The 11,553-nt window shown below is 40.1% G+C and overlaps 3 protein-coding genes across 3 annotated transcripts; 1 reads left to right on the plus strand and 2 right to left on the minus strand.

The window, feature by feature from the left end:
- Positions 1 to 1,095: 1,095 nt before the first annotated feature.
- LOC132912109 (uncharacterized) lies at positions 1,096 to 4,270 on the minus strand. The gene has a single exon (XM_060969221.1). It carries the CDS (start codon positions 2,751 to 2,753, stop codon positions 1,980 to 1,982), a length of 774 nt encoding a protein of 257 aa, XP_060825204.1. The 5' UTR covers positions 2,754 to 4,270; the 3' UTR covers positions 1,096 to 1,979.
- Positions 4,271 to 7,246: 2,976 nt separating this feature from the next.
- Positions 7,247 to 8,683, plus strand: LOC132912087 (uncharacterized). The gene is made up of 3 exons (XM_060969193.1): positions 7,247 to 7,596; positions 8,224 to 8,406; positions 8,488 to 8,683. Exons 1-3 carry the CDS (start codon positions 7,311 to 7,313, stop codon positions 8,634 to 8,636), a joined length of 618 nt encoding a protein of 205 aa, XP_060825176.1. The 5' UTR covers positions 7,247 to 7,310; the 3' UTR covers positions 8,637 to 8,683.
- Positions 8,684 to 8,866: 183 nt separating this feature from the next.
- Positions 8,867 to 10,199, minus strand: LOC132911572 (uncharacterized). The gene is made up of 3 exons (XM_060968261.1): positions 9,688 to 10,199; positions 9,530 to 9,589; positions 8,867 to 9,441 (listed from the first exon to the last, which is right to left on the minus strand). Exons 1-3 carry the CDS (start codon positions 10,052 to 10,054, stop codon positions 9,200 to 9,202), a joined length of 669 nt encoding a protein of 222 aa, XP_060824244.1. The 5' UTR covers positions 10,055 to 10,199; the 3' UTR covers positions 8,867 to 9,199.
- Between the last annotated feature and the right edge of the window lie 1,354 nt (positions 10,200 to 11,553).

Consider the following 11,553-nt stretch of genomic DNA (forward strand, 5'->3'; position numbering starts at 1 on the left):
CCAGGAATACTGGTTTGGGTTTGTCGAAAGATTACTTACACGCACCAGGTAATATCAAATCCTCGTATTTCTCCAACAGATTTCTCTTAATATTTCTGTATACAACAACTACATAACGTTGAGATCTCTTTCATTGGAATTATCTAAGTTTCGCACGTTTACAGAGCTTAAATATCTTTGAATACTTTCATTGGTAAAAATTCAGGAATTAATCGATAACGATTTTATGATCAAATAACAACAATTAATTATACGATTTTCAATTTCATTTATTAATTCTTTATCATTTACATTAAAACACACAGAGAACTTCTCGAAAAGATACGTAGTCATTAGTTACGAACAAAAGGAAATTCATTCTTAAATAAATAATTTTCTAACATCTATAATAGACTGATCGATTGCAAAGCAGCGGCAATCAACGAAGAACTATGACAATTATCTCTTCCAATCGGTTACAGACCGTCCTCGCCGAAGGAAGCGGAAGATGGATCGCACAATGATGGCGCTACTAATGGCCTACAAGCTGAAATTCGTCGCTCTGATTCCTACCATGGTCGGAGGGTTAATCCTGTTAAAGGCTACTGCGTTACTCGCGGGCTTCTTCTTCGCGTTATTCGCCGCGGTTCTCGGTCTGAAAGTAAAGTGAGAACAACACCGCTGTCAAAGAACGAGATCGATACTGTTCCTTTCGGTAACAGAACGATCGTCACGATCGGTCGATGCATTTAGTTTCGAATTCTCGATCGCGTAAATCGCCAACACGTATCGTCTTGCCGCGAACCACTTGATCCTATCGGACGTAGGCGTAAGAATGTAACATATTATGTATCTCGTTTGTGTAGCGAAAGAATAAGCGATAAAAATGATTAAATCGTTGTATATTCCTTATTCACGTCGATTACGTGCCTGTTTATTCGATCTCAGTCTTGATCCATCGGCAAAGTCGATGTTACAAAAATCAATGGGTTAACAATAGTTATATCGTAGTAATAAATATCATGGCGTTCAATAAATATTATATAATTCGTATACTAATTCTAGGTAGAATAGGTATAGAATAGAATATACGTATTTGTATAATAATACTAGCTAATTAAATTGCTCGGGAGGTGAAGCTCAGAATATTTGCGAAGAAACGATTACGAATCGGATATAGAAGTTATTTTCGTTGTTTACAGGTCGTTTCGAACGCAAAAATGTCTCGACTCGGTTCCGTTAGAAGCTCGCGTGCGTGGAAACCACTCCGTAGCTATTATCGTGCCGAATGCTTTCCCGGTTGACGGGAAACGAAAATGAGTGACAGCTAGGATATACGGTGTATCGACCGTCGCGTGACGGCATCTAAAAATGTCGCTGACGTTCATGATATGCATTTAACTAACGACTATCGCTTGTTTCCGCAATGTGGTAAAATTTCGGCTACGATCACTGCTATGTGTGACGCCCAGATACTTTTCAAATTAATTTCTACAGGCTAAAATTTAGAAGAAAATAATTAACCAACTTTGAGAGTTAGATGATTCGCATGTTTCTTCATAAATAATTGAACAATATACATCGAAACTCCAACGATTTCTTGAAGAGAGACTTGGTGTTTCTCGTGGAAGTTCTCGCGGCTATAATATTCCCTTCCACGAAGAATTTATAAACGTCTAACGCTCAACGAACATCTCTCTATGTAATAAAAAAAATCGCATCGTCGCTGTAGAATTGTTAGTCGAAATTTCTGTGCAGAGACGAGAAGATGTATATCTTACGTATAGATATGAAACTTTGTTATACGTGCCTATTTTTACGATTCTATTGAATCTATCAATTAGAAATTATCAATCAGATCCGCATTTTTTCGCTTACTTATCTTCTCATCTATGCACGGTAAATACGTCGGTCAGTCTAGAACGTAGAACGGCTACCATCGAGGTGCCATGCACGCCGAACGAAACCGGAAGGCCTGCTATTCCCCTCGTTTGCTGCGATCAGTGCTGATGTCGCGCCGAGTAGGCCAGATTCTGCGCGTAGTTGCGGGTTAGTTCCGTCGTCGTCGACGACTCCGTGGAGCCGAAAACATTCTTGAGACTCCTGTCCCAACCTCCGCCGCCCTGCTGCCAACCACCGTGATCGTGGCTCTGCTTCTGGCTGAAGAGTTTCTTCAGTCCGATGATGAGAGACAAGACAAGAGCTATCTTGCTGATGATCAAAGCCTTTCCAGCTAACAAAAAGAGCACTCCAAGGGCAATGGGAATCAACGCCGCGAGTTTCATGGCCATTCCCATCATCATCATGCCCATCATCTTCTTCATTTTACCACGTCCCTCTTCCATGCCTTGTTTCAATTCACCAGGACTGGTTCTGGGCAATCGGATTTGAACGTTGAAGCTGTTCAGCAGCGAAGCCACTCGGTCGAACAGAATCTCGTTCAGAATCTCATCTTTGCTGGACATAGTTCTGCCAAGGGTGGCTTCTAATTCGGACGCAGAACTCTTTGGTGTTTCGTCCGTGATCCTGATTAATTCAAAGTTCTCCGACAGAGGAAGAGTATGCATTCTGCCTAATCTTTCGAAGAACGCGATCGCCTTTTTCTTCAGGCAAGGCGAGATTGCTATGTTTCGATGCTGGCAGTCCTCGTATACCCTGTACATCGCTCTGAAGCTCCTGTCCACGAGACTGTCCTCCTCTTTACCTATCGAAGACGCGTAGCAGACCACACAGCACGCCAACAAGACGAACACACACTTGGACAAATCGATCATCTTCGTCGTTCTCCTGGTAATAATCTTCCGCGAGTCTTTAATCCTCGACGAGGGACACGGACGAGCGTTGTGTCACAAGAACGTGAATATTCACGAGATCACTGAGCGCACTTCCGCGGTCTTCAGGATCTAGACAGGGTACTGGCGGTAAGCAGCATGCGCCCGGACAAATATATACCATCCAGCGATCCGCAGTCCCTCGCGAACCGTGCTGAGTTGTCTCCCACGTAAGGAGCTGTGCCAACAGCCCGAAGACTGTACCATTGGTACACATGACAATGCCCCGCGCATCTTGAGGGCTCCCCTGGAACGGCCTCTAAACAACCAACCTTCTCTGTTGTTCTCTTTGTCGCTTCGTCTAGTCGCACTCGCTTTACTTCTATCTATGTATCTCCTTCCTCGCCCGCCACTCGTTCCCCGCGAAGATTCTCTCACACCGCGAGCATGCGATTCGCTCTGACACACAGACCCACTCAAGCATCGAGATCAAGATAGAAGAAGGTGGAACGACCTGACATTAAGTTTCGCTGATGTCTACAGGAATAAGAGAGGGGGATAAGATATAGAAGGATGTATCTTATAGAAGCGCCTGGCACCGTGACCTTGTTGACCTCTCATCACGATGCTTGGAAGTAGTTTTAGGTCGTGGACGAACTGCGGCCTTAACTCTCGCGCGTGTCCCTTCCACCTATCGTTTCTTCCTCTCTGTATCTTGCGAGATCCCGGTCCAGATTCCGTCTATAGCGAATCGAACGATATTAAAGCGATTTATGCGGCCGTTACACGAGAATTTCCTGGAATCGTTTGATCGGAATTATTATCGATCAGGTTTTCCTTGATAAATACGCGTATTTAATCTGTGAATCGCACGAAGCATATGAATTTGCATAAATGGTCATTGCCCATTTATAAATCGATAATCCTGTTTGACGCGGTTTTCAGTAATATGCACAATACGCAATACATTAGGATAACGTATGTAGTAATAGAGCGATGGAAATTATTTGGATCGTTTCGCCGTGAATGATGAATTGGAGTTTCGTTAGACAGGTTGTAATTATGAAACAGGGTCTGGAAGATTGTTTTTCGGTGTGTAATCCTGAGATGTAGACAGTGCAACGAATCACGTAACAACGAGAGCAAATTACGGTCGTCTCGTCAAGAACGAGACCTCGCTTTGTACCTTTTTCGTCTGTTGCACTAGACTGCAATTCCTCACCTTCACTCGGTCTTCCTCTTTTTCCGCGGCCAGCTGGGCGTATCCGCAGCGAGGAAAACAAACGCCTGTAGACAGTGGAGATTTATTGGAACCTAGTAAACTCATGATCTTCACTCTCTTATTCTAAACCGCTATCATACCTGAATACAATTTTCATTCCATTAATTCCCTATTTTGAACTTGTAAGTTTCCACAGAGGTTGACTCCAAACATTCATAAAAATCTAACTTAAATTTCCACCTAAAGAAATAAGGGACAATGTGGATTCTCTTGTCAAAATTTGGTTACGGATGACAAATTACGGATATATTATATTCTAGTCACGATGCTTCAGACCGGACTGCACGCGAATGGGTTGAACTTGAAATTTTGACAGGATTATGAAAAATAGTTCGATCGAACGATATGAGTCACTGTACCGATCTCGCGGCAATGCTAGTGTACACCCGATCGAGGTTAACGCATCTCTAATGCGACAACGACGCATCCTCGATGCTCGCTTACCTACTTAGCGATTATCCCATAGCTAGGGTCGCGGCGAACCGAGACGAACAGTGTTAACGCGCGTGCCACATTCGCGGCACGCAGGTGAATTCACACAAACATCGCCATGGACGAATTCTATGGCAAAGAATGGGATGGAAACTGAATTTCCGTACCGTGTAAAAGCACTGACAAGATCGAACAGCCGATGCTCCAAGGAATCGCAAGGAAACGGCAATTACATTGAAACGTGTGAAAGTACACGTGTCTGGCTATGATCTGATTTTACGGTGAGTTTGTGAGAAAAGTGTCAGTGGTGATTGGAAATGTCATCTTCCTATTTCAGATATATCGAGAATATGTACGTAAATTGGGCGTTTCGTTCGAATTAATGTAATAAAAACACTGCTCTTTTGGTATTACGCTTTATAAGTTCTTGTTTTCCTTTCTTAGAAATATTGCTAATATGTGAAAGAGAGTGTTCTACTTGAGAATTAGAAGGTTCGTGTAATAGAGTGGTCGGTCATTTTGGTACTCTGCTTTCTTTCTTTATTTCTTTTCCTTCTGTAATAATATCATTGTGCTACTTCTTCTTTTAATACCGTAGTTTATATGTCTTTCTTTTTTACTTCATAATTATGTTATGCTTATAGTCAGAATAAAGTCATTATCATAATTTGATGTTTAGAAACTAAGAAATTCGGTTGATGTTTGCTAGGAAGACGCAGTCTACTTTGTTACAAGACAATCGAGTAGTAAACGTGACACTGGTACGTTTCCTATTGTTGGGAAGGAAAGTTCTTGGTTTACTAGTAAACGGGGACGCGCGAAATTAATGAGCGAATACGTTAGTGTCACAGCATGAATAGTTCCGCGTGATTCTTTTCAAGTTGCTTTACAAACGCGAAGATTCACTTCCATTCACAGGATACAAAAGCTACCTGAACGCGTTTAAAAGACGAAAACGTGTCCACAATTACAGATATCTCCTAAAACGTTATTAACAATTCTCACGACACAAAGAAATTCTTTAACTTGAAAGTGCTATAAATTTCACATGGTAAATATGATGGTACGTAACAACGCAATTGTTAATACTTATTTCCTATAGAAATTCGAACGTATGTATCTTTTAATCTAATTCTTACTCTAGTTTATAATTAATCTGACATTACGTTTTAGAAAATATTTCTTTAAATCGTTCATTTTGAATTCCTCGTTGTTTTATCACACTGCAAAAGAGTGCTGAAGCTCGTTTCCAAGAATCTCTTTGATCGTTTCTATCTGTAATCTATTTTTCGCGAGTTTACACAAACGTTTACACGCGTGACACAAAATTTAATAACTTCACAAAAGCTGGGTGAACATTTCAAAGTATAAAACGAGGAAACTAATCCAATACCGACGAGAGAATACTCTCCGGAAATAATTCTCGCCAAATAATCGACTCTCGTTAGATCCAGGTCAGGCATCCGCAACAGATGCTCGGAAGGTTTTAACCTGGCTTATTAACTCCATGAGAGAGCCACGAATTTATGCTCGTTGTTTAGCTACTGTTCGATTTCGCCTCGAGCTAGCTTTCTGCTATAGATTCTCGTGGTAATGTACTTCTCGAGATATCATGCTCGGATCTCTACCGTGAGATGAAAGTTCACTGATGCGCGAAATTGTTCATTGATTGCCTTTAACAGCGTAAATTGAATGGCGAAGGTGAAGCAGTAAACGTAATCTTACGATGACCGATGTAATTTGTGCATTAAGTCATTCACCGGTTGTTGTGGAACTTTTTATTATTTATTTGTTCTACGTTGCATGCTTAAATCGTGAGGTTCATAGTCAAGGTTTATTAGAAAATCTTCGCTCGTTAATGAGATAATGAGAATAAGTTCTTGTCTTCCATTTTATCGAACCCCTCGTGGATAAACAGTAAACACCTCCAATGTGGAATTTTCATCAGAAAAACAGAATATTTCGTGGAATAAGGTCGTTGTTTGCACGGTTTCAAGTTTCAAGTCGCGCGCAACCCGCGACCTTCGCAAGCTACGAGGATAATCCTGCATACCTCGGAGCAATGAATCGAGGATGCTCGATCGGCCCAGTGGCACACAAAGCTACCGAAGAAAAAGGTGCTACCTTTTAAACCTTGTTTTCTACTTCCTGTCGTATGAACCACGCGGAAGGCGGAGCTAAGGAAGTAGTCTCAGCTTCGATACAGTGTTTCATTCTATCTACGATCGCAACTTCCAACGATAACTTTGCAGTGGTTAATAGACGCGTTAAGTGTTACACGTTTGAAGTGTTCTGCACAATATGCTTTACGAAACCATTCTTTGATTCCTACTTTCAACATGAAGTACGTGTTTCTCGTAACTCATCGTCAGTCATGATTAATTTCTGCTACTTGATGATATTTTCCATTCGAAAAGAATTCAAAATATGGAAGATGGACCTTAGTTAAGCAGTAAGATGTAACAGATGTTAATTGGCACTTGGTGTTTGATGTTACGTTCAATATTCTGCTCAACATTAATTTTTTTTATACTGAAAAACGGTTTATCCCACAGAACAGTAACTCGACCATCATGTTTCTTCTAACAGTTACTCCGCGTATTACGCGTTTTTTCCAAACCTCGCGTAATTAGCCCAGATCCTTTTGATTTCAATGCATCAAGATATCGTTTTTTCACACTGGACGATCATGGTGCAATTAACAGGGAGTACAGAGCGTGGGTTGGATTTGCTATCCGCGACGTAGGATCGAACGATACCGCAAAACAAGTTGCATAGAAAAACGTTCCGCAGCTAGATTCACGGTCTGTATGTCGTAATCGCTAATTATATCTGTTCCTATAAAAATGACCATTCGTTCGGCCGCTCAGTTCGCGTCGAAGATGCTTCGGTGTACGATCTTCGTCGTACAGCTGTTTGGTCTTCTGGCCACATGCTGTTGCACCTTGCTATATCGAAACACGTATAACGAGGTGCCGACTCCGATCGATTGCAGTCAGGGTAAGAATTCTACCGAATGTATAACCAGGACTATGCAGCATACTGAAGATAGAAGGAATGAAGTATCGAGTACAGAAGCCAGGATGATCGCGAAAGAGGAACTGGGGAACGCTAACTCTGGTGTCGAAGAGGGTGAGTCGTAGAATGTGATAAAAATAAGATAATTGAAAAATTGAAGTGTCTATTGATAGGAAGCATTCGGATGTTTCTATAGATAATTGGTTCTTGTCAATTAACTCGGATGTAAATCTAATTTAATACCATCTCTTATCCGTATTTCTATATTTTCTATACTTTTTCTTATCTTTGTGTTCGTTTATTTTATATATTTATTTATTCTTTTACTATCATTCAGAGAAGATTTTCATTGCGAAATTTACGTATGCGCGTGACATGTTGCTTTAAGGAAAATGAGAACGTTCCGGTCAGACACTGAGTAACTTCATAGTAGACGTGTCGAACGATTTTTTTTACGTTATCTTTCTTCGTTTTGTTGTGTACACCTCGTAGAAATATCAAGTCCCGTTTCATGAAGATGATTTTAAGTAGTTACTTAAGTTACATAGTAATCATTCAATTAACGCTACCGTTCCAGTGTTTCCTTTTAACGCTATCTTTACAAACAATCTTGCACATCGCGTGACAGGACAGGCTTCTTGTTATTCATGTTTCAGTTTCTGTTGTAGATAGATGTGCATCTGAATTTAGTATTGCGGCAACCGTATTATTAACAATTAATATACAACTTCGTTTTCTCAGTTACTGGACGAAGAAAAAAGAACAGAGAGTATGGACAGATGTTGCTGTATTTCTTAGGTGCGTCCAAGCTCACTATGCTTTACGTATTAGTCAATGCTGTTGCTGCGATTGCTGGAAAAGCTCTAATTGTAGGAAAAGTTGCTCTAGTGATTGCAGCCGCGATCGCATTAAAGAAAGCCTTTGGTGAGTGAAATCTATTAAAATATACAAAGAGGAATATTCCTTTATTCCTAGAGCGTTAATAAATGTTCATTTTGCTTTCAGAACACAAAGAGAAAGTATCGTACGAGATAATCAAACATCCATATCATAGCTACGAGCATAGTTTCAGCACAGACGTGGACTACGACCACCAGGGTGGATTTGGGGAATATGGTTATAACTATCGGAAACGACGAAGAACTTTCTACTAAGAAATCGATCAATTAGAATTTAAAGTACAAATATATAATCCGAAATATTTAATTTTATATATAACTAACTATTTTGGATAATAAAAAGTACAAAATAAATTTGTCGATCATTATTTTATTATTGAATTAAAAAACAAGAAAGGTTCGAAGTTCTCAGAAAATATAAAACTATTTATACATAGAATTACTAGAAGATATATATTCTGTTAATATTGTTTATTCATGTAATGTTTATATAATATATGGGTGACGTATACACAAGATAAATTAAATAAATACAATACTATTAATTTTTGGTATAGAGTATTTCACCAGCTATTCTGAACAAATAGCGAGTTGCTTAATAATATCTAAATTAAAAAGTACACTTAAACTCTTAATAAATACTACGTAGTCGTATTTCACATAATAATTTCTTCAATTAATATCACTCAGATACAACTATCGACAACGTCAAGATTTATTTTATATACAAACGAGAAACATCTCTATCCGTTATACTAGCTTATCCTAAACAAAGTATCGTACATGAAATAAATTAAATTTTACAGGGTTTAATCGATTCAAGTAGGAGAAACACCGTCGGAGGACCTTTGCCAGCCACCCCCGTATCCTCCTCCGCCATAACCACCACCGTGATGTTCGCCACCTGTGGCGTAAATCACTTCGTGACCTCCGCCTCCTTGACCGGACACCAGTTTCTTCAATCCAATAATTGCGCTCAAAACTAACGCTATTTTAGCAGTAAGCAAGGCAGTGCCAGCGAGGAACGCGATTTTAGCGTAAGCTAACTGCGCCATCATAGCTAAAAATGAAGTTTTCACCAGTACTTGATATACGTGATACCTCTATATTATAATTTTTGTTGTATTTTTTATTAATTTGTAGTTTACCTCCCACTGCTAGAGCACCCATCATGAGAGCACCGTATCCTTTGTCCTTCTTCTTTCGACCTATAAGTAAAGAAACCCAATTTTTTAGTTCTCTTTAATTAAATTTAATTTTATTCCAAAGGAATTTATAATCTAAATAACTCGAATAATCCGCATACCTTGAAACGCATCTCCAGGAATAGTAAGCTTCACGTTCCTAGAAGTAATATACTCGTAGAACTTGTTATCCAGCTTTTGATCCAGAGTAAGCTCCGTCCCATTTTCATCCTTGAACGACCTATCGCTCCTGGCAATCGCTGCAGGATCTCTTCCAATGGAGACGTAATCGTTCAACACGTACACGGTATTATCGTTGATCGCTGAATCCAGAATGTCCAAAGCTTTCCGTTTTAAACAGTCGAAGGCGTTCTTCTCTCTGACGCATTTGTCGAATAACTTGGTATACTCGTTTTTACTCAGCGCCAGGTTAAACAATAGTACCAAGTGAGTGATAAAAATGATATAATCAGTCCTGTTTTTCCCCATCGTGTTTCAAAATACGCGATATTATAAAATGGAGAAACACCGAAGAGTTTATATTTGGTCGCGTAACATTCCACGCCGATCAAGTTAGCCGCTCGAAAAATATCGCGAACTAATTCGAATCGCTGCGTCGTCGCTCTTATATAAGGGTATTTCACGTTTCTCCTACCATCGGTCAAGTTGTCCTTACGACGTTAACTCACACCTGATCTACGCGCTGTTTAACGCCTCCTCCTCCAGGAGTAGGGACTCTTGAACCAAAACAATGTCGTACAGCCCCGTAAGTAAGTATCCCTCTGACCCTGTTGCCAAGTGAAGCAGAAACCCTCGCGGAATGGTTCTCAAATGGAAATTAAAGGCCGCTTCTAACAAGTATCGCGAATCCAGGCTAGAATAAAGTTCCTCGCGTTTCACGCATTATTTTTTTTCTTTTTTTTTTTATATATAATCACCGGTTTCTCTGTTTCATAATAAGTAATCTGAAGGATTTGGTATAAGAATTCTTTGGTATAAAAGTTCTTAATTTATTTACGGTTTAAGAGTTTTGGCGTGTAATCAGATATGATTTGAAGATCGCAAGTATCTCATAATAGGATAAAAATTTATTATGTAACGAGAATTGAATAACGAAAGGAAACTAGAGAAATCAAGTTTCATATTCGAAGTGTTTTTATTAAGCGGCGAAAGTTCGTGTTTGCATTCGTTAAAGACGAATGCTCGATGAATGAACGATGCATCGTACCAAACAGATGATTCTTTAATTATGCACGCCGATGAATTAGTCACCACGAATTAGTTAACGCGGTTCGCCGAGATACTGTTAATCCGACACGGATTACAGACCATGACGTGCCACATCCGACAAATGACCGAGGCAATTATGCGCGCATGAAATTTTATATGAAAAATGTCCACTGTTCACTGCTGTTCGAGTTGTGGCCTGAAAAATCCAGGACACTCTTCTCAACATTTATCGTACCTCCTTGTCCGATGGTTCGTCATCTCTCCGTGCGTCATCTCTCAGGTAGCAAACGCAATTACCCTACTTCGTACCAGAGAAAAGAAGAAACCTTAACAGCCTTATCACGGTGCCTGGCAAAAACCAAAATTCCGACGTGTCGTCGGAACCTCGACACAGATAACAACGAGTATTGTCTCAAAATTCAGGACGCCCTTCTTTCTACTCGTTATTTTCGTCGATTTCGTCGTTTCTTGTTGTAGATGATGACCACAATTACCCCACTTCGAGCGAGGGAGAACAATTACCAAAGGAAATGGATTATCATCATTATTCGATCTTTTACGATGGAATGATTTTATAAAAGATTTCTGCGTTTAAACACGGGGAGATTTAAGCATGATAACGAATTCCATAATGATGGAAAAGAATAAACCGTTACGTCGTAACGAATCCCGTCGTCACGCACGTTCGACCAGAGCAGCCAAGTGCAGAAGTAACTCAAACAGCGACGAAGGATAGTAGAAGCCACGGGCTGTGGCGG

This window comes from Bombus pascuorum, chromosome 11 (genome assembly GCF_905332965.1).
Source record: "Bombus pascuorum chromosome 11, iyBomPasc1.1, whole genome shotgun sequence".
In the NCBI taxonomy this organism is placed as follows: Eukaryota; Metazoa; Arthropoda; class Insecta; order Hymenoptera; family Apidae; genus Bombus; species Bombus pascuorum.

What these genes read in the sequence shown, in the direction of transcription:
- LOC132911572 (XM_060968261.1), bottom strand. Translation starts at nt 10,054, where the DNA reads ATGGGGAAAAACAGGACTGATTATATCATTTTTATCACTCACTTGGTA. An exon ending in TCCTGGAGATGCGTTTCAAG is followed by an intron (nt 9,590 to 9,687) that starts GTATGCGGATTA and finishes CTTTACTTATAG; the next exon opens with GTCGAAAGAAGAAGGACAAA. An exon ending in GGGTGCTCTAGCAGTGGGAG is followed by an intron (nt 9,442 to 9,529) that starts GTAAACTACAAA and finishes CTTCATTTTTAG; the next exon opens with CTATGATGGCGCAGTTAGCT.
- LOC132912109 (XM_060969221.1), bottom strand. Translation starts at nt 2,753, where the DNA reads ATGATCGATTTGTCCAAGTGTGTGTTCGTCTTGTTGGCGTGCTGTGTG.
- LOC132912087 (XM_060969193.1), top strand. Translation starts at nt 7,311, where the DNA reads ATGACCATTCGTTCGGCCGCTCAGTTCGCGTCGAAGATGCTTCGGTGT. An exon ending in TAACTCTGGTGTCGAAGAGG is followed by an intron (nt 7,597 to 8,223) that starts GTGAGTCGTAGA and finishes TCGTTTTCTCAG; the next exon opens with TTACTGGACGAAGAAAAAAG. An exon ending in CGCATTAAAGAAAGCCTTTG is followed by an intron (nt 8,407 to 8,487) that starts GTGAGTGAAATC and finishes TTTTGCTTTCAG; the next exon opens with AACACAAAGAGAAAGTATCG.